General features: G+C 41.0%; 1 protein-coding gene across 23 annotated transcripts in view; it reads left to right on the top strand.

Annotated features, from left to right (window-relative positions):
* The window catches only part of itpr1b (inositol 1,4,5-trisphosphate receptor, type 1b), a 103958-nt gene that overhangs the window by 25108 nt on the left and 56332 nt on the right, over window positions 1–22518 (top strand). For 5 of the 23 annotated variants that reach the window (XM_031279772.2, XM_031279782.2, XM_036002469.1 and 2 more), the window contains 29 exons: window positions 980–1079; window positions 1164–1324; window positions 1507–1648; window positions 1728–1886; window positions 1974–2146; window positions 2570–2689; window positions 2774–2965; window positions 3353–3604; window positions 3700–3841; window positions 3935–4088; window positions 5706–5902; window positions 5985–6111; window positions 6522–6576; window positions 6670–6835; window positions 6940–7107; window positions 7245–7316; window positions 7403–7540; window positions 7701–7826; window positions 7990–8190; window positions 8423–8674; window positions 9119–9244; window positions 9478–9606; window positions 9799–9816; window positions 10324–10350; window positions 10735–10855; window positions 10967–11151; window positions 17671–17819; window positions 18627–18738; window positions 20488–20523. In XM_031279772.2, coding sequence (XP_031135632.1) covers window positions 980–1079; window positions 1164–1324; window positions 1507–1648; window positions 1728–1886; window positions 1974–2146; window positions 2570–2689; window positions 2774–2965; window positions 3353–3604; window positions 3700–3841; window positions 3935–4088; window positions 5706–5902; window positions 5985–6111; window positions 6522–6576; window positions 6670–6835; window positions 6940–7107; window positions 7245–7316; window positions 7403–7540; window positions 7701–7826; window positions 7990–8190; window positions 8423–8674; window positions 9119–9244; window positions 9478–9606; window positions 9799–9816; window positions 10324–10350; window positions 10735–10855; window positions 10967–11151; window positions 17671–17819; window positions 18627–18738; window positions 20488–20523 — 4000 coding nt within the window. The remainder of the gene's footprint in view (window positions 1–979; window positions 1080–1163; window positions 1325–1506; window positions 1649–1727; window positions 1887–1973; window positions 2147–2569; window positions 2690–2773; window positions 2966–3352; window positions 3605–3699; window positions 3842–3934; window positions 4089–5705; window positions 5903–5984; window positions 6112–6521; window positions 6577–6669; window positions 6836–6939; window positions 7108–7244; window positions 7317–7402; window positions 7541–7700; window positions 7827–7989; window positions 8191–8422; window positions 8675–9118; window positions 9245–9477; window positions 9607–9798; window positions 9817–10323; window positions 10351–10734; window positions 10856–10966; window positions 11152–17670; window positions 17820–18626; window positions 18739–20487; window positions 20524–22518) is intronic. The other 18 variants (XM_031279885.2, XM_031279826.2, XM_031279866.2 and 15 more) reach the window with 6 other exon arrangements.

Raw genomic sequence — 22518 nt, 5'->3', positions numbered from 1 at the left:
CTATGGTGCTGGAGAAAAGCCCATTGGATCAAAACAATCAAAATGTTTAATTGCCTGTTAGATTGTAAGATATCTTGTGTGCTTGGTTTATATTTTGGCATTAGAGTGGCTCTAGAGGAAAGCTCATGGTCTGTCTAAAATGAAAAGGGTTCATCTGGAGCATGAATGTGCTCTGTAAATGTATTTTGTATCTTATGCAGCGTGCCCTTAAGAAAATCCAATATCAACCCTACAATGGAGCAACCCTGCTTAATGAGCCTGTCAAACCTCCTAACATTTGTCTTCTGATTAGTCCCACACAAACACAGGTGTAAATGGTGCTAAAACAATGCTCCAATAAGAACATCTAAGAAATCAGTGACTCATTAAAGGACACTATAGATTATTGGCCATCCTAGTCAAGGCATATCCAGTAGTCAAAAGTTAAAGGTGCTCTAAGTGATGTTGGGTGACGTTACTTCTTGTTGACGTACGAAGTATTGTCAAACAAGCTCGCCCCTCCTTCCTCCTCATCCCGTCTCCTCCCCCTCCTTTCCGCGCACTAATACATCCATGGCACTAACCCCCCAGCCCCCACCCCCAAATCCTTCTTGTCAGTTATTGGCTGGAACACAGTTTGTTATGTTTGGTGGTGCAGGTTGGCCAATTTGTTTTTGTTGCCTTTTTTGGAGCCTGGGCTGTCTACAGAGACAGCGTTTTTTTACAGTGTGTTCAGTGGACAGGCAGCTAGCGGATAGTGAGGAGATGTTTGCTGTATGTAACAAAAAATGTTGTAGCCTAACCCACAACGCGTCACATCGTTTAGAGCACCTTTAAACAAAAGTACACTTTGATAGGACTAGTAGCTGTTAATGGCCAATCAGGTTCTTTCAGGGATCAAACATGTAACTTCAGTCAGATTTTCCAAGCAGTATGACACCGTGTTCTTTTGCCCTTCGTTTTTTTTATAATCTCAGAAAATTTCCTCTTTCACTTTTAGGAGCTCCTATGTGAGGCTAAGACACTTGTGCACCAACACGTGGGTTCACAGCACCAACAACCCCATTGACAAAGAGGAGGAGAAACCTGTTATGTTGAGGGTGAGTAGCTGACGCCTAGGTCAACACGTACTGCACGGCTGAGGTTTTGTAAACCGATACACTAAAAACAATTATTTTTTCCAGATTGGAACATCAGCAGTAAAAGAGGACAAGGAAGCTTTTGCCATTGTACCAGTGCCACCAGCAGAAGTGCGTGATTTAGACTTTGCCAATGACGCGAGTAAAGTGCTGGCATCCATCGCTGGCAAGCTTGAAAAGGGCACCATTACACAAAATGAAAGAAGGTAAGTGGGGAAAATATAGTGTTACTATGTAGTATACATTTGGAAATCTCTGATCAAAAGATTGCCAGATATCACTAAAGTAGCTGCTATAGTTCTAAAACAAATTCAGTTTTTATAAAAAGGTCTGTAATGTTTTAGGGTTTTGTGTTTGACTTGTACACTTGCATGTGTACACTCTTCAGGTTTGTCACCAAGCTGCTGGAGGATCTAGTTTTCTTTGTGGTGGACATCCCCAACAGTGGGCAGGATGTTTTGGAGATCATGGTTAACAAACCCAACAGAGAAAGACAGAAACTCATGAGAGAGCAAAATATCCTGAAGCAGGTTTGTCTTTTACTGCACTGATTTAAAGTTTATGATCAACTACATTTTCAGGTGTTACAATTCTCCATTTCCTTTTCAGATTTTCAAACTCCTCCAAGCCCCCTTCACAGACAGTGGTGATGGTCCCATGCTGCGACTGGAAGAGCTTGGAGACCAGCGCCACGCTCCATTTAGACATATTTGCAGGCTTTGCTACAGAGTGTTACGCCATTCCCAGCAGGATTACAGGAAGAACCAGGTAGGTGGACCCAACAACTTCACTCTGACCCCTAATACTTTGGCCTTTTCTTTGCAGTAATCATCCCCTCTGTCCTCGTCTTTACAGGAATACATAGCCAAACAATTCCGCTTCATGCAGAAGCAGATAGGATATGATGTGCTGGCAGAAGACACAATAACAGCTCTGCTCCATAACAACCGGAAGCTGCTGGAGAAACATATCACTGCTGCCGAGATAGACACATTTGTGACTCTAGTGAGGAAGAACCGGGAGCCGAGGTGAGGCTCACAGGAAGGGGCAGGCCCTGGCTGGTATCCTAAACTGGCATAGAAAAAGTGGCAGTTCCTGAGGAATGTAAATCTATGTAAATGTATTTAAATGTATGCAGAGGAGTATGAGTGGAACTGCTTGTGCATGACCTTGGCACCGCAAGTCATTTGCTGACAGTGTGTGCTTGTGTTGAGTCCTGTCAAGTGCTGTTAATGATATGTGAATCAGGCTGATTCAGAAGTTTGGACAAAGGACGGCCTCACAGTTTGAACTGTTATTGTGCTGAGAGCAAAAAAAAAGGCATTAGTATTTACCCTAGGTCCTGACATAAGGCTGTAATATAATCTGAATTGACCATGCATATCTCTTAACCTTCCCCAATACCTAGGAAGAATAAGTGAAAAATGTAATTTATTGTAATATGCACCCAGGTTTCTGGACTACCTCTCAGATCTCTGCGTTTCAATGCAAAAGTCCATCCCTGTGACACAGGAGCTCATCTGCAACGCAGTACTGGACTCTACCAATGCTGACATTCTCATCGAAACCAAGTTAGCTTCTCATTTTTCTTCATTATTAGAATTTTTGCTAAACTGAAATGAGCTTTTAGAAATAACATTTATGCTGTTCACCAGATTGGTCCTGTCGAGGTTTGAGATTGAGACAACGACAATTGAAGATAGTCCAGTGGAGGCAGAGGATGAAGAGGAGGTCTGGCTGTTCTGGAAAGACAATTGTAAGGAGATCCGGAGTAAGAGTGTCCGGGAGTTGGCTCAGGATGCAAAGGAGGGTCAGAAGGATGACCAGGAGGTGGTCAGCTACTACAGGTGAAATTTATTTGATTATACACATATAAAACATATACACTGTTGTAAAATCCTGTTAGATTCATTCAAACATGAATCTGAAGGGAGTATTTGTCAAAGTAAGGTAATATTCAGTAGTGCAGTAGAATCCAAAACAGAAGAAGAGAATTTTAAGTTTGAAGTGTCAATTTTAAAATATTGTTTTCAAACCAAGATCTTCTGCCTTTCCTTTTAAATATTTAACTGACATTTTCTTCCCAGAAAAACAACACCACCACACAGGCACAACATAATATTCAAGGATTTTGAATATGACAGTTACTCAATTCTGATTTATTTATTTTTTTTTTTTTTAAATGACACAAAGCTACTGTAATAATTCCAAACTCACATAATATTTCCTTACAGGTGCCAGCTCAACCTCTTTGCCCGGATGTGTCTGGACCGCCAGTACCTGGCTATCAACAAGATTTCTGGTCAGCTGGATGTGGATTTGATCCTGCGCTGTATGTCTGATGAGGACCTGCCCTTTGACTTGCGGGCGTCTTTCTGCCGCCTGATGCTGCACATGCATGTGGACCGTGACCCTCAGGAGCAGGTCACACCTGTCAAATATGCCCGTCTTTGGTCTGAGATTCCCTCGAAGATTGCTATTGATGAGTGAGTATATCCCAGGAATACTTTAAATTGACTTGTACTACAATTCCAAAGATGTCCCAGCATCTCTTAGATGTATTTCTCCTTGAATTACCCAGCTATGACAATGATGGAACCACCAGAGATGAGATCAAAGAGCGCTTCTGCCTCACAATGGATTTTGTGGAGAACTACCTGAGAGAGGTGGTGTCACAGAACATCCCCTTCACTGACAAGGAGAAAAACAAGCTTACCTTTGAGGTACTGCCTCTTTGTTTGGTGGTGTGAGCAGATGAGAAGTCACATTGGTTTCATTAAATTATAAATCATGGGTCTGAATTTTCTTGTCCATAGGTAGTGAACCTGGCTAGGAACCTCATATACTTTGGTTTCTACAACTTTAGCGACCTGCTTCGACTGACAAAGATCTTACTGAACATTTTAGACTGTGTCCATGTCAGCACCATTTACCCCATCGACAAGATTGAGAAGGGAGAGGAAAGCAAAGGTAAAAATCCAGCTCCTTTTATGCTTAACTCGCTTTACTGTACATTGTTGAAGAATGTTTTTCTTTACTACCTTGGATGTTGTATCAACATACAAAGAAAGTCAAGATTGCCATTAGTAATTTTCAGTTTCTTTCCCTTAGTGTCAAAGAATTCAAGGACTGATTAATTCATTTAAGTACTGGTCAAGGGCTCATTTTGTATGTACTGAAACAATTCCTGCAAGTAATTTAAAGATAGATCACAACTAAATCTTCATAAATGCGTATTAAAGAAAATGATGTGCCATTGATATGTGGCACTATGGGCCCTATTTTAACTAGAGATGGCCCGATACCATTTTTTGCTTCCCGATACCGATTCTGATACCTGAACTTGCGTATCGGCCGATACCGAGTACTGATCCAATACCAGTGTGTCATATATTTTATTATGTTCTAACAACTGTATACTACTATTCCTGTATGGATGTGATATAATTTTTTTGTTTCTTTGTTGTCGGTCTGGCTCAGGTTAAACTCTTTGTGAAACATGAACAAACACAAACAATGAATGCCACAGAACTTTCTTTTATTATCCAGTTTGACAGTCAGTTATAATGGAAAAAGAACATAAATGAACTACTTTAACGTAGATTTTCTTTGGGCTTTATTACGTGGTATCGGATCGGTGCATAAACTCCAGTACTTCCCGATACCAATGCCAGCGTTTTAGGCAGTATCGGAACATCTCTAATTTTAACGATCTAAGCGCATGGCGCAGGTGCGTTTAGGGCGTGTCCAAATCCACTTTTGCTAGTTTGACGGCAGACAAAATGGTCTATGCGCCAGGCGCATGGTTCAAAAGGGTTGTACTTAGTGTCTTCATTAATTCATAGGTGTGTTTTGGACGTAACATGCAATAAACCAATCAGAGATCATCTCCCATTCCCTTTAAAAGCCAGGCGTGTTTGTACCTTGGCGCATTGCTGTTATGATGGCGGATTTGCACCGTAATATTTTTATTTGTAATCTTTTGCATGTTTGTGTGTGTGTGTGTGTGTGTGTGTGTGTGTAACAAGCATAGTGTGCGCGCGCTGTGCACGAGCTTAGGCGCATTTTACTAATTCGCTGTTAAAATAACAATGAAATGCTGCGCTATTGACTTTAGACCAGGTTTTTGTTGGTCACTGGTGCGATCACGTCCCACTGCCTCAAGATAGCAATACGCCAAGAATTCACCTGAACACACATCCCTGTAAGACCAGCGCGCCCATGGGCCCAAAGATAGGCGCAGGTGCATTTGCTATTTAAACAACGCAGGCGCTGGACGGTAAATTGACAACTGCGTCGGTCTTAAACTAGCAAAGACACTTAGCTTTGCGCTGTGCTGCGCTGGTTGCAAGGTAGGGCCCTAGGGGTTTAAAGTGGGTTAGTGAATACATTTTTTTTAATACATTTTAAAAGTGACCTTTTAACCATACTACAAGTATTATTCTCTTCAAATACATTTTCATTTGTTTGTTGTTAATTCACTCTGACTTTTTATATCCAAACTAAAAACAAGTAAGATCAATCCACACAAATATTCGTAATTTATGTGGATTTGAGTGTTATTATCTGTTTCTGCATATACTGTAGCTGGCAGTAATGTGATGAAGTCCATTCATGGAGTCGGGGAGTTGATGACCCAGGTAGTGCTGCGAGGAGGCGGCTTATTGCCCACCACACCAACTCATCATCAGCCTGAGGGAGATGTGGTTAAAACACAGATTGAACCAGAGAGAGAAGACATCATGGTCATGGACACAAAGCTCAAAGTCATTGAGATACTACAGGTGGGACATCAGGAAACTGGTTCTGGTTCCTCATGGTTCTTGTTTCTTCTCTTTGTTGTAACTTTTTTGTCTTTTCCTTCAGTTCATTTTGAATGAACGGCTAGACTACAGGATCTCCTGCCTGCTTTGTATTTTCAAACGGGAGTTTGATGAGAATAACCCACAAGCAGACAACACTGCCAGTCAGAACGGATCTAATAATGTCACAGGTAAGATGCCACTTGATTTAATAGGCTTTTTTTTCTTTTCTTTTTTACAGCAGACACTGTGGCTTTTCGTAGCGGTAAAAGCACAGGTGTGATTAGTACCATAAATAATGAGTGCATTGCATTGAGGTGAGCCTGTTCTAGGGTCTTAGTATTGAATCAGAATCAGAATCAGCTTTATTTGCCAGGTATGAGGACACATACGAGGAATTTTGCTTTGGATTACATTGAGCATGCTGGCTCACTGTCATGGTTCACTTAATAGAACAGAGCAGTCATTAATGACATTTGTTTCACCTTTGCTTTTCCTGCTATATCAATTTTATCGTAATTTAATGTTTTGTCTCCTATAAATGTTGAAATTAATTTCTTTGAAATTTTGATTTTTTTATTATTTTTTTAATAACTCCTAGGAAATCTTGACTTTGAGAACATTGAAGAGCAGGCAGAGGGGATTTTTGGAGGAAGGTAATCCATAGCTTGCTAGTCTTTCCTGAGTTATTTTGAGATAAGATAAAACAAGATAAACTTTGTGTAATTTCCGTTCCTATGACTCTTTAGTGAGGAGAACACTCCACTGGACCTGGATGACCACGGTGGTCGTACATTCCTAAGGGTCCTGCTGCACCTGACCATGCATGATTACCCTCCTCTCGTGTCTGGAGCACTTCACCTGCTCTTCAGACACTTCAGCCAGAGGCAGGAGGTCCTCATGGCCTTCAAACAAGTAGGCCTTATTAAGTGCAAAACTGATAATTGGGAAATGTAAGGATTTCTGAAATTAAGTTTAAGTTGATGCAAATCTTGTTGACACTCTTCACCTTAATGCAGGTCCAGCTGCTGGTGACCAGTCAAGATGTAGATAACTACAAGCAGATCAAGTCCGATCTGGACCAGCTGCGTTCTATTGTAGAGAAGTCTGAACTGTGGGTTTATAAGAGGCAAGGAGAAGATGGGATGGATGGAGATGGACCTTCAGAGTCTGAAAACAAAAATAAGGTACAGTGTACGAGAACATTTGTTGAACCGACGAAGACAGAGAGATCATTAAAAGCCTAATGTGCCCCAATATAGATTATATTAGAGGAAGGCTATATAACTTAAAGGACTTCATCTCTTTATTGCTTGTTTAACAGGGAGACTCACCTGGTTCAGACAAGAAGAAGTCAGAAAGCACCAGCAGTTACAACTACAGGGTTGTAAAAGAGGTATGCTAATTTGTACATTTTAAAAAAAAAATCATGTTTGTGATGGGTTTGCCTGCAATTACAATCCTCCTGCTGTGTGTGTTTAGATTCTGCTGCGTCTCAGTAAGCTGTGTGTCAAGGAGGGGAGTTCAGGGAAGAAGAGTAAGAAACAGCAGCAGAGGCTCCTGAGGAACATGGGAGCTCACAGCGTAGTGCTGGAGCTCCTACAGATCCCCTATGAGAAGGTGCAACACTGCAGCTGAATATTGTATCACATGCATAATAATTAGGAAGCTTTGAAGTGTTTGATAGTTTTTACACTTTCCATTGCAATTCCCCATTAATAATAATATAATAATAATTAAATAAAAAGGAAGCCATACTTTGTTGTGTTATCTGCATTAGGGTGAGGATATCCAGATGGAGGAGATCATGAAACTGGCTCACGAGTTCCTGCAGAATTTCTGTGCAGGGAATCAGCCGAATCAGACCCTTCTCCACAAGCATATTAACCTGTTTCTCAACCCAGGGGTGAGTAGTGCAGTCTCAGGTTTACTCAAACGGGGGATGGTTTGTTGGTCGAGTTTTTAGTTTCCGAAATACTATCTTTTAGAAAAACAAATCTGAAATTCACACTTCACATTATTCATTTTTACGGACTGTCCTTTTCGTCCCCTTTTTCCGACCCTCTCAGATTCTCGAGGCAGTCACCATGCAGCACATCTTCATGAATAACTTCCAGCTGTGCAGTGAGATCAACGAACGAGTGGTTCAGCACTTTGTCCACTGTACTGAGACTCACGGTCGACATGTCCAATATCTCAAGTTCCTGCAGACCATTGTAAAGGCCGAGAATAAGTTCATCAAGAAGTGTCAGGACATTGTCATGGCTGAGGTCAGTTCTATGATCTTAATACCAGAAGATAGAACATTTGTAATGCTAGTAACACCTACTAAAGAGGAGATAGTGATTCAAAATAAAGCAGAAAGTAATATTAATAAAAAGGTTGGTGATAGAGTACTAATTGAATATGTTTTTTTAAGGTTTTGTGATGCTGGCAGAAATGGTATCTGACAGATGTACTGTAATCTCTTGGTAATGTGTACTGTGAATCTCCCTCACTTAGCTGGTGAACTCTGGCGAGGACGTACTCGTCTTCTACAACGACCGTGCCTCCTTCCAGACCCTAGTCCAGATGATGCGTTCAGAGCGGGACCGCATGGATGAAAACAGCCCTCTAATGTACCACATTCACTTGGTGGAACTGCTGGCGGTCTGCACTGAGGGCAAGAACGTCTACACTGAGATCAAGTGTAACTCCCTGCTCCCCCTGGATGATATTGTACGGGTCGTCACCCACGAAGACTGTATCCCTGAGGTATGAATAATGAGTTTTATTAATTGATTTTCTAAAGATTTTTTTGGGGCTTGTATTGCCTTTACTGGATAGAACAGCTTAAGACGGGAAGTGGGAGAGAGAGGGGGATGACATGCGCTACCAGGGCGCCTCGAGTTTTATTTATTTTATAGGTAAAATGTGTCTTATTTAGTATTCAGAATCTTTGTGCACTGAAACAAACTGATAGTAGTGTGTGTGTGTGTGTGTGTGTGTGTGTGTGTGTGTGTGTGTGTGTGTGTGTGTGTTTGTGTGTGTACTTTAGCTCACTGAAGTGTCTTGCTATTTTGTAGGTTCTGCCCCTGTTTAAAATCCTGAGGAACTAACACATGTTGTATGTTTGAGGGATAGTTTCTGTTCATGGATCACCAGTCCACCCATCACAAATATGTCTTATTGAATTTAGTTTTTTTGGGACCCTAATAGGTGAAGATTGCCTACATCAACTTCCTGAACCACTGCTATGTCGACACAGAGGTGGAGATGAAGGAAATTTATACCTCCAACCATATGTGGAAGCTGTTTGAGAACTTCCTGGTGGACATCTGTAGGGTAAGCCACAATGTATTTGACATCTCAAAGTGAGACCAACTGTTATCAGTCAGACAATGTGAGTGTATAGTATAGTGGGAGAGTGCTATTCTGCTTCATATTATGTCGTGGGTTTGGTTGATTATGTCAACACAGCATGCTATAAACATAATATTACCCATTACCCACCCATGTGCAGGAAGTGTGATCCAGTGGCTGTGCGTCATGCTAATATCTTTTCTGTCCTTGCCTAGGTGTGCAACAACACCAGTGACAGGAAGCATGCAGATACCATGCTGGAGCGTTATGTAACGGAGACAGTCATGAGCATTGTCACATGTTTCTTTAGCTCTCCTTTCTCTGACCAGAGCACAAGCCTGCAGGTAATGTAGATTGTGGAGTATAACATTTGAAATACATACATACAAGCAGTGTTGCAATTGCCATTTAAAGTTCATACATCATGTACTGTATATGCTTGAATTTTGTTGTTTGATAGAAAGAAACCCTGCTCGCATACCTATATAAATATATATGTATATATACTATAAAATATGATTCTTCCCTCTGCATAGATGGCTCGCCGTTTGTATGTAAGTAATGGTAACTCTCCCACACATTGTTTCCCAACCCTTGGGTGTTTATCAACAGGCACTGAATTTTAAGAAATATATTCACTGTGGTTTTTCACATTCTCAAAGCTTAGTCAGCACACAGACTCTGTTTTTCCCAGATCTGTAGGTGTGTTGCAAAAGGTTTAACTGGGATATGATTCAGATGATGCAGTCACTCAACGTGGTTACTCCTTTTCTTAGACCTTGATGTTTCGGTGTCCTTCCGCCCACAACTTTCCCAGTAAAACATGACATTACCCTTCATAGATCAAATCCCAAATCCCTCGGAACTGTAACGTGGTGTTGTGTTACGTACAGTTGCTCACTTGACACCCTGTTTTCCTGTTATGCGGAATTGTTTTGTTCTAAGTTGGCCCTGGTAATGCTTGATTTACTGTTATGTAAGCCTTCGCACATTCTGAGAATTATGCTTGCTAAGGTTTACCTATACATGATGACGTCCAAACCTCCTTTCTCTCACAACAGGCTGCCATTCTTGGAAAGATAACTGAGGTATTTATTGTACTCTAGGGCTGTGGCCAGCTGATAGATTACTCTTTCATCATGGCGGTAGAAACCAGTTGTACTCTCTGCTAAACACTGGTTTGGTGTGGTGTGTTGGGACTGCATATGATCATAAACAGGTGGCCTACCGGACCCAAAGCTGTAGAACCTTCCACCGTAGGTGCTATAGTATCCTCACATTAACGTCTCTAGCACAAATTGGGTTATGAGTTCAGCCTAGTCAGGGAACACATTAGTCACTTTGTTATTAAATTCTTGTTTACAGTTTTCTCTCTTTTCTCCTCTGTCTATTCTATTCAGTATGTTCTTTGTTTTAGTTTCTTCTCGCTCTCGTTGTGTTTTTTCTTATAATTTGCTTTCTCTGTCTTACAGACTCGTCAGCCAGTATTTGTGCAACTGCTCCAGGGAGTTTTCAGGGTGTACCACTGTAACTGGCTTAACCCTGTTCAGAAGGCCTCAGTGGAGGCTTGCATTAAAGTACTATCAGACGTGGGTAAGATACTGGGCTAACAAAAACCAATCACTGTTATACATTTCGAAAAGAGCATTGTGACACGTGATAAAAGCAATAAAAAGAAATATCTACATTCTTAACTCCACCCAGCTAAAAGCAGAGCCATTGCCATCCCAGTGGACTTGGACAGTCAGGTGAACAACTTGTTTGTCAAGTCCAATAATGTTGTGCAGAAGAGCATCCTCAGCTGGAGACTATCTGCCAAGAACACCACCAGACGAGACTCCTGCCTGACTTCGTCTAAAGACTACAGAAACATCATTGAGAGGCTACAGGTCGGTAGCATAACACGCTGTACTACTTTCTTAAAATTTCAGTATGAGTAGTTAATTCTTTTTTCCCTTTCATTTTAATTTATTTAATAATGTATCCATACTACCATATAAAAAATGGTGTGTGTGATTGTTGGTAAAATGCCAAAAATGCAATCAAAGTACGTTTTTTGGCTCTCCGTAACTTCTGCATTCGTTCAGCTATTAAAACCATTCAACTTTTAAAATGTTCAGCTCTTTCAGCTAATGTTTTTTTCTACTATTTATACTTTTGTAATTATTAAGCTTTTAAACATTTTATTTTAACATTAAACTCAATGAGAGCATGCTTCAAATCCTTCAAATCCTCTTCTGCTTCAAAATGTATCTCCTCCTACATTATTTCACCTACAGACGTGATTCAAACTTTAAACCATTCACAAAAACTTCAGGTATTAGGCTATATCTTTTCAGTTTGATATATTTTACAGTTTTTGTGAAAAAGCTGTTTAAGTTTAGTGTTCATTTCAGGATTTTTTGGCGTTTAAAATGGGTGTGTATTGTGTGACTTACAGTGGGTGATGTCATCCATTAGAGTGCAGACCCTTAAAAAATTATCTTTGTCCCTTCTTTGTAAATTGCTCTCACACCCACAATATTTACTTGTCATGCACAATTTATATATCAAAACGTAGGTATTTTTGTCTAGTGACAGCCAATGTGCTCAGTTATGCGATATGACTTATACTTTTGGCTCGGTGAGCTTCCAAATGACAAGAGTCCCAAATCTTTCTTTCTTTCTCCATCCGTCACGATTACGTTATTTCACTGATACCCCTTATTGTTTTTGCAGTCTGAGCCTTTATTTGAGAGCTCACTCTCAGTGTCTCTGAATAGCTGCAGCGTGCCACAGGTGACAAATTAACAGCAGGTGCTACGATCATTAGCTGATTAAAGATCAAAGGAATCTCAATACATAGATCAAAGCGTTCCATACTGTGTTCACAAACATGGTAACCATGACATTAGTAACCTTGACAGACTGAACTGCAGACAGTTCAATATGAACATAACAGAACATCTCACACACACACGGACACACACACAGACACACACACACACACACACACACACACAGTCGCACATACAAACACATGCACACACACACCCAACCACACACACAAACACACACATATGCGGTCACACACACACACACACACACTAACACACATACGCAGACACACACACACACACACACACACACACACACACACACACACACACACATGCAAACACACACACACACACACACACACACACACACACACACACACACACACACACATATATATATGCAGACACACACACACAGCCATTCAGAGACACACACACACACGCGCGCGCACACACACACACACATACGCACACACACAAAGACACACACACACACACTCACACACACACACACACACACACACACTCACACAGACACGCACACACACACACACACACACACACACACACACACACACACACACACACACACACACACACAGTCGCACATACAAACACATGCACACACACACCCACACACACACAAACACACACATATGCGGTCACACACACACACACACTAACACACATACGCAGACACACACACACACACACACACACACACACATGCAAACACACACACACACACACACACACACACACACACATATATATATGCAGACACACACACACAGCCATTCAGAGACACACACACGCGCGCGCACACGCACACACACAAAGACACACACACACACACACACACCCGAACACACGTACACACATAGCCACACACACACACACACACACACACACACACACACACACACACACACTTTTTTTTGTTTTAAAAAAGGATCTTACTCTTTAACAGAAAGATCGACCTCCTTAGAAATTCTTTCCATAATGTTGTCAGACACTTAGAATATTAATCTGAGCGTGTCAGCGGCAAAACGATTTCCACTTTTTCAACTATTCTCACTACTTCAACTTCTTCTTACGGATTTAAGCTATTCATCCAGTTTAGCTTTAGCAATTCAGCTATTCAGCATTCCCATGCATTTTCTGCAGGAAATGCATTTTCTAGTTGCGTCCTGTTTTTTTAGTCATAGGCCAAGCTGCTACACCCTAATTTCTTGTAACACATGACTCAGTATTCATTGGAAGTCTGAAAGATCTTTGACCTGTCTGGTTCAGTTCAACTGTTCTCTATATACAACAGGATATATCCTAAGGGAGTGACTGAAAACTACACTTTATTTTTAATTAAATAAAAAAATCCAATTATGAGACCTGCAAAGGTGCACTCAATCTATTCAGCCTCCTTTTTCTTATGCTAAACAGCTATTTTGTATTTGTTTCTGCATTTATTGTTTAGTTCATATTAATGTTTAATATGTTTGTTTGTTTATGGATGCACCAACCAACATGGCAAATTCCGTGTACGTGTAACTTACTTTGGCAATAAACCTGATTCTGATTATGATGGTGGTATTGGGGTGAGCATAGCTTTCTAATTATGAGACCAACCTAGTCATAATATTTTCATAGTTTCTTAAGTTGTTTGGGGTTTTTTACCAATCCATTCCCAGACAAAGAGTAATGTGGTTCCCACGATGTTTTCCTTCCCATTTCTGTCTTGCCTTTATTTAGGGAACAGCATTTCTTAGAAAGTATGCTTCAATGCGTCAGTTTTTTCACTTCCTAATAGCCTTTTTGTTTGCCACTCACTTGGAAGTTGACACAGTACTAAAATCACCACCAGACCAGCAGTCTTCATGATGCACCTTCACTTATTTGCCTATTTTCACACTAATCGTGACATGAAGTGTATAGTGACAGTACAGTACATAGTGTACTGTATATGTCACCCCCTGTTACTCTTGTATTAATTCATAAAGCAATCTCACAGATATTTTGAGGTTTATGACCTGGATTTCTTGGATAAAATATCTGATGTGGATGCAATACAGAAGATGTTGAGAGATGTAAGTCAGAGGCTAAACTGTTGTAGGACTAATCCTTTAACTCTGCACAACAGACTAGCTAGTATAAATGTAATACATTTTAAAATATGTGATATATGTATGTCCTAAATAATACGTAAGAAAAATTAGCTTTTTATTTCCTTTATCACCTCCATGGATTCAATTCAATTCAATTCAATTTTATTTATAGTATCAAATCATAACAAGAGTTATCTCGAGACACTTTACAGATAGAGTAGGTCTAGACCAAACTCTGTACTTTACGAAGCCCCAACTATTACAGTGGTTGCCTCAAGAGCAAGCATTAGCAGTAGCTATTGCGACAGTGGCAAGGAAAAACTCCCTTTTTTTGTTAGGAAGAAACCTCGGACAGACCCAGACTCTTGGTAGGCGGTGTCTGACGGCACCAGTTGGGGGAGTGGTGAATGGTGGCAATAATAGTCATAATAAAGATAGTGAAGCAGTGATCACAATGGTAGTCATAGTAGTTCATGTCATAGTAGGGCACAGCAGGGCGTTACGGGGTGTAGTGTGGCACAGCAGCCTGGGTGGACGCGGTTGGACGCGGCAGGACGCAGTCGGACACTGCGGGGAAACGCAGAGCGTAGCAGGGTGTAGTAAGTCCATAGCGTCAGCTGCACCCAGGACCCCGGTGTAGGTGCCACCCAATTCCAAGGCGATGTTCTGGGTGAAGAAGAAGCAAAGGGACTCCGGGGAGAAAACTCCCCAGAGCTAGGTTAGTAACAGGCATTTCTGGGACTAAGATGCACACAAAAGGAGACAAGTGAAAAGAGAGAAGAGGGAGCGGCTCATTGTGTCCTTGGAAGGAGCTTCCCACAGCAGTCTAGAGTTATAATAGCATAACTAAGAGAGGCAGGCTAAAGAGAGGGGCCCTGGACCGGGCTCGTACTCTCCCCTGCCGGAACGGGCTTGTACTTCCTGCCTCCCTCTACTCTACTCTACTATGCTGCAACTCCTCACTCCCTAACTATAAGCTTTATCAAAGATGATGGTTTTCAGTTTATTCTTAAATGTGGCGACGGTGTCAGCCCCCCGAACCCAAGTTGGGAGCTGGTTCCACAGGAGAGGAGCCTGGTAGCTGAAGGCTCTGGCTCCGATTCTACTTTTAGAGACTCTAGGAACCACAAGTAGCTCTGAGTTCTGGGAGCGCAGTGCTCTAGTGGGACAATAAGGTACTAAAAGCTCTTCTATGTATGATGGTGCTTGACCATTTAGTGCTTTGTAGGTCAGGAGAAGGATTTTAAATTCAATCCTGGATTTTACTGGAAGCCAATGCAGAGAAGCTAATACAGGAGAAATGTGATCTCTTTTGTTAGTTCTTGTCAGAACACGTGCTGCAGCATTCTGGATCAGCTGGAGGGTCTTGAGGGACTTATTTGAGCAGCCTGATAGTAAAGAATTACAGTAGTCCAGCCGGGAAGTTACGAATGCATGGACTAGTTTTTCAGCATCGTTTTGAGACAGGATGTTCCTGATTTTGGCAATGTTACGAAGATGGAAAAAGGCTGTTCTTGAGGTTTGTTTTAAGTGGGCGTTAAAGGATAGATCCTGGTCAAAAATGACTCCTAGATTTCTGACAGTAGTGCTGGAGGCCAGGGCAATACCATCTAGGGTAGCTATATATTTAGATAATGAAGTTCGGTGGTGCTTGGGTCCCAGCACAATAACTTCCGTTTTGTTTGAGTTCAACATCAGAAAATTGTGGGTCATCCAGGATTTTATATCTTTAATGCACGCTTGAAGTTTAGCTAACTGACCGCTTTCGTCTGGCTTGATTGACAGATATAATTGGGTGTCGTCTGCGTAACAGTGAAAGTTAATTGAGTGTTTCCTAATAATATTGCCTAGAGGAAGCATATATAAAGAGAATAGAATTGGTCCAAGCACTGAGCCTTGAGGAACGCCATGGCTAACTTTAGCGTATTTGGATGGTTTATCGTTAATATTAACAAATTGGGATCGCTCAGAAAAATAGGACTTAAACCAGCTTAGTGCGATTCCTTTAATGCCAACTAAATGTTCCAGTCTCTGTAAGAGGATGGTATGGTCAATAGTGTTGAATGCAGCACTAAGATCTAATAAGACAAGTACGGAGACAAGTCCTTTGTCAGCAGCAGTTAGAAGGTCGTTAGTGATTTTCACCAGTGCCGTCTCTGTGCTATGATGCATTCTAAATCCTGACTGAAAGTCTTCAAATAGACTATTTCTATGCAGAAAGTCACACAATTGATTAGCGACTACCTTCTCAAGGATTTTGGAGAGAAACGGGAGGTTAGATATAGGTCTATAGTTGGCTAAGACCTCAGGGTCGAGGGTGGGTTTTTTCAGAATAGGTTTTATCACAGCTACTTTAAAAGACTGCGGTACGTGACCCGTTAATAAGGACATATTGATCGTATCTAGTAATGTGGTGTTGACCACGGGTAGTGCTTCTTTAAGTAGCTTCGTTGGAATGGGGTCTAAGAGACAGGTAGTTGGCTTAGCTGAAGAGACCCTTAACATTAATTGTTGGAGGTCTAAAGGATAAAAGCCGTCTAAATAAGTATCAGGTCTTATCGTTCTCTCTAGCCCTCCTGCGCCCAATGGTGAGTCGTTGGAAGCTGTGGGCAGAAGGTGATGAATTTTTTCTCTAATTGTTATAATTTTATCATTAAAAAAGGTCATGAAGTCATCACTGCTCAGAGCTATAGGAATAGATGGCTCAATAGAGCTGTGACTATCTGTCAGCCTGGCTACAGTGCTGAAAAGAAACCTTGGGTTGTTCTTATTTTCTTCTATTAGTGTTGAGTAATAGTCTGATCTGGCATTTCTGAGGGCCCTCCTATAATTTTTTAGACTATCTTGCCAATCCACACGAGATTCTTCCAGTTTGGTGGAACGCCATTTACTTTCAAGTTTTCGTGAGATTTGTTTTAATTTGCGAGTTTGGGAGTTATACCAAGGTGCTAGTTTCCTTTCCTTCATCATCTTCTTTTTGAGAGGAGCAACCGAGTCTAAAGTAGTCCGTAGGCAGGCCGTAGCAGCGTCTACAAAGTTATCAAGTTGGGAGGGACTAGAGTTAACATAACAGTCCTCTGTTATATTAAGGCATGACATTGAGTTAAGTGCTGTTGGAATAGCTTCCTTAAATTTAGCTATAGCACTGTCAGATAAGCATCTAGTGTAGAAACTTTTATTTAATTTCGTATAGTCTGGTAGTAGGAATTCGAAAGTTATTAAAAAATGGTCTGATAATAAAGGATTCTGCGGAAATACTATTAAATCGTCAATTTTGATGCCATATTCTAGCACAAGGTCGAGGGTGTGGTTAAAACAGTGCGTGGCGTTATGCACCCTCAGTCAGTCATGAGTCCCTTGATTTATACATTATTATGTCATAAATCATTTATAGAAGCTGCATATTAAGGCTGTCATGTCAACAGTGTTGTGGTGAAACAGCAGCTTCAGGTGATGTCTAAGCTCTGTATGTCCCTATGCTTTGTAGGACATAGTGTCAGCGCTGGAGGACCGACTGAGGCCGCTAGTCCAAGCTGAGCACTCAGTGCTGGTGGATGTCCTGCATCGTCCAGAGCTTCTCTTCCCTGAGAACACAGAAGCTCGCAAGAAATGTGAAAGTGGAGGATTCATATCAAAGTAAGTCTAAAGGTTGGAATTAGGCCCACTGGTGGAGTTTTATTCTGCCAGTTTAATTTGGGGTGGGACATTCTCGGAGGAAGTGCTAACTGAGATGCTGAACTGGGCCAGCCAGCACCCATATTTGGATTAGTTTTTTGTTTGTTCTTTGGGTTTCATTTGACAACAAAACTATTTTCTAATTCATTTCTGTTTTGCATGCAACTTAGAGGTCCTGGACATTGAGATTTCTGCTATGAGTGCACCAGAAATCCTGGTGACTTTTCAAACCAAATTGCCCAATAGTAAAGTAATTTTGACCCAAAAAAGGATTTAAGCAACACGTTCACTGTAGTGGATACATTCAATTTCCTTTTAACCATAAACTCAGATTGGATTACAGGAACCTGGTGGGACTCATAGAGTTTTTGTTGTTTTTGTAGGGATTATCCCACTACTTGGCTGGAGTACAGTAGTTTGTGGAAATATGTGTCAACCCTCATTAGCTATGTTAATCACTAGGCTCTCTATAGGTCTCTGAGGGCTCAAAAAACATCTCCCTGGTATTGAGAGGTTTTCCTAATGCACTTTGAATTTTTCTGTCAATTTCATTCATTTAAGTGTGCTGTCAGGTCCTTATCCTCCAAATCTGTTATTTTGGGTTACAAGGAGGTATATTGTATAATAGCAATTGACCAAAATAATATGTTGTGTGGTCATAGGAGTTGAGGTGTGTTCAGTGTTCAGAGTTAGGTGGTTGGAAAACTGCGGCTTTCATCAATCCATTTGTATGGATTGTACTCATTTTCCTTCTCTTTTCCTGACCAGATTGATCAAACACACCAAGCAGTTGCTGGAGGAGAATGAGGAGCGTCTGTGCATCAAAGTACTGCAGACGCTGAGGGAAATGATGACAAAAGACCGGGGCTATGGGGAGAAGGTACATACTCTGTGTGTTCCTGTTTTTCATGATCTGATTGTAGTCATGCCCAAGATTCACCAACACATGAGATAAAACACTTTACTGACTCAGGATACATTGTCCCTGTCCCACTGCAGCAAACGTACTGGAAGACATAACATAAAATAAAACAGGCTGAGCTCTCCTTAGTTTCCTCTAGAGCCTGTATAGCACGCTGGAAATCAAGTCATCAAGTCTTTTATTTCAAATCCCTGGCTGCAGCTAGGCAGTTTATGAATGCTCTGTGTCACGTCTCGTTTTATGTTTGGCAAACACTGGCACATATTAAATACAAAATTGATTACCTTTTTGCCTTCTTCCCTTAGTACCTTATCAAACAATAGAGCCAAATGATTGGAGTAACGAATATTAACATTAATACTATTAACATCACACATGGTTCCACACTCTCACTCAAACATTTTACACAACATCCATCAGTTACTAATGACATCATTGGCTACTAATGAAACTAATCTTTAATTGATTGCTTCAACTCTTTCAGCTTGTTTTAACAACAATAGCAGTATGTCTTCACTGGTTGAAACAAAGTCAACCGACCACTGGAATTTAGCTTTTTGATACATGAAATTGAAAGCATTATTTTCATATTTTGATTCAATGGCTGGTACAGTTGTATATTTTAAAGGTACTCTGTGGAATTTCTGACCACTATAGCGCTATGGAGCATGTCTTTATGAGCAAGTCCCTGCTCTGTTTTTTATCTCATGCATCTGCAAAAGGCACTGCCAAACGTTCGGTGATGGGAAAAGGCAAAAGAAAGGGAAGAAGAAGACTGCTATAGTAAACATGGTTGTTAACTGGGCAGGTTTCAATGATTTACAAAAAGCGTTGCAAATTTAGACGAGGAGGGAAAAGCATTTAACATGTTTGTTCACAGTCTAAACACAATGTGTTTTGGTAAGAAACACTGTATGGAAATACACAGTAACTGTTTTTTTTACAACAACAACAAAAAACTTCACAGGGTACCTTTAAGATCAGCCTTGCTTTATGAGTCACTCCTTAGCACATAAACCACAGAGCTCTATTAAATCTACAAGCATGCTGAACATAAACATAATTGAAAAACATACGCCCTTTTATGTTATAAAGATGACCAGCACTGACAGCCAAGTCAAACAGAATTCAAAGACAAAATTAGAGCTCAATAATATACTGTGTTGAAAGATAAATACAGATATGATATAGACGACAGATAGTAAGACAGGAGTTGCCCTGTATGCATTAGCATATGCGCATGTAAGCAAAGGCAGAACAACATGATCACACATTTTTGCAAAGCTTTTAAATCTGTAGATCTATTTTTAGCCATTACAGAATCCAAAGCTGTGTTTGCAACATAGTGTACCAGGTGTCACAGGGAAATAAAAGACTTGCTCACCACTGCAGAGAGCCATGTTCATTTTTCTAATGTACTGTAATTGGCAGTGGTGACAGGTGGGGATCCAGTGAGGGGGCATGCCCTTGTGACTTCTGCATGTTGGCTATAGGGCTCATGTACAGATGAGTGTGTGTAGGAAAACACATTAAAAACAAGATCAGCCCTAAGGTTTATTCTCATGACGAGTTTTCACTACGTAACTTGACATGCTGCGTGTGTGTGTGTGTGTTTGTGACAGGCTTTACATTTGCACACACGTGATGGAGCTTTAACTCACTAACATAGCTCTACTAACTCTGCCCCCTATACTTTTTCTCTTACAGCTGATTGCCTTTGATGATGAAATGGATGTGGCTGAGGTTGATCATTTTACTTACTATTGTGATGTACATTTGATTTGTCCCCCACTAACAACATAGACATGCTTGTGCTGCAAGTAGACTTTCTAGCATCACATTCTCATCTGTGACACCTGTCGGTAGCTCTGTCCATCCCTTCCTGTTTTGTGCCTGTAAGAGTTGCTCCCGATCTCCATGTTAAAGTGTAGCATACTGGTAGCATGTCTAGCTCACCTTATGCTTGTCTGTTGTGTCTGTATATGGCCGTGTACTTACTTACTGTATTGGAGTGCACTCTTTTAGGAAGAAAGGCACTCCTTTTTAGAAGAATACTGTTTTACTATACATTCTGGACAATGCAGGCATACAACATTGTTGCATTTTACCAACCAATTTTTAGATGTACTATTGAAAATCTATTTCAACGGCTTTATTAAGTCTGTTTGTAACAGAACAATTCTACAGATTGCCTATTACAGCACTTATATGCAGCTAAGATTGCTCATCACAAATTGTGTGGGACTTTTGGGCCCTGGGATTTCCGTGATGGGACAGAGGGTGATCTTTTTTTCTTTCTTTCTTTTGATCAGAACACAGTCACATACTTTGTTCACATTGTAACAACCATTTGGAATCTTCTTTCTTCATACGCCTGTCCCATTAAGAAGACAAGATTAGAGAAAAGCCTAAAATATGAAACATAAAATAATAATAAAAAAATGAATAAGTAATACAAAGATATGACATTATGTTGAGGAGGATGTTGGTCAGGGGACATTGTTTTGTGGAGTTCAGTTCAGTGATGGCTCTGGTGTAGAAGCTGTAATAATATAGTATATTTGTATATTAAGATCATAGTAATTATTTGTCATTTTTTACATGTTGTACATGGGCTGCATAGGTGGAAGGTTTAATAGAAAAGCATAAAGCCTGCGGCTCCAATGATCTAGTCCATGTCACTCGCTGCCAACTGTCCTCATGGCGCTCAGCTGAAAAAGACGGTGAATCAGCAATATGTTAATGTTTATTTGCACATTTTAAAAGAAAGGTCAAACAGAAGAAAATAAAGAGTAACAAAATACATGTGCAGGTGGGAAGAGTTTATAGGACATCTTGAGTATTTACCTGTAGATTCTCCAGTGAACTAGCCTGGAAATCCAGACCCAAATCCAAAAGATTAAGGGTCTGGCACTGAGTAATGTAAATGGCCCAGCTCAAGGGTCGGCACCAAGCATGCATTTGAAAATCTCACTGCACGCAATTGGATAACACTACGACCAATCACAACAATACACGGGGTGACATATCCAGAGCCCCATACGCTTAGCAACCAGCGGAGCTTAAACTTTCGTCATCTGTTTAGCTCGCCTCTGGCCCACCTATATCAGATACACCGATGTGATTGGTGCAGCTTGGCTACAAGGGCATAGTTAATGAGCATCATTACTCAATGCCAGAGTGACTCGCTGAGCAAATTCAAATTGTTCTCTCGCGAGAACTCTGGATTTCCAGGGTACCAGTGAACCGGTCAGCCTCATTATTTGCAGATTGTTAAAGAGTCAGATAGTTGTGCGACATGAGACAACCAGGGGTGCATCACCATGCATAATGGAGTCAATAACCTGATAATGGCACTTTTGGAAAATGTTTATATAGGCTTTGACACATGGACTAAGTTACGCTGCAGATCCACCTGGCCGTGCAACATTTCTGTCGCACCACGCTCCACTTTATTCCTATGGGTGACATCGAGCGACTTTAACACGCCCCGCAAAGCATCCCAGGAAGGCGGCGCTGCATTTGAAAAAATGCTGCGCATCAAAAAGCTGGCCGATGCCCATCTTTATGCAAATTAATCCATTGAACGCGACGTGACTATCCAACAGAAGTAGAGCACAGGGGAGACTGGGGGGGAAGTCTCTCACAGGTCCTTTGTTCTAGACGTCCTACGAAAATACTCAGGAAACTTTAGCAACACCACGCTTCAGTTGTGTCGCAAAAGTGGATCCGTAGCGT

The sequence above is a fragment of the Sander lucioperca genome, chromosome 6, assembly GCF_008315115.2.
Source record: "Sander lucioperca isolate FBNREF2018 chromosome 6, SLUC_FBN_1.2, whole genome shotgun sequence".
Classification (NCBI taxonomy): Eukaryota; Metazoa; Chordata; class Actinopteri; order Perciformes; family Percidae; genus Sander; species Sander lucioperca.
This window is presented reverse-complemented; position numbering and strand designations above follow the sequence as displayed.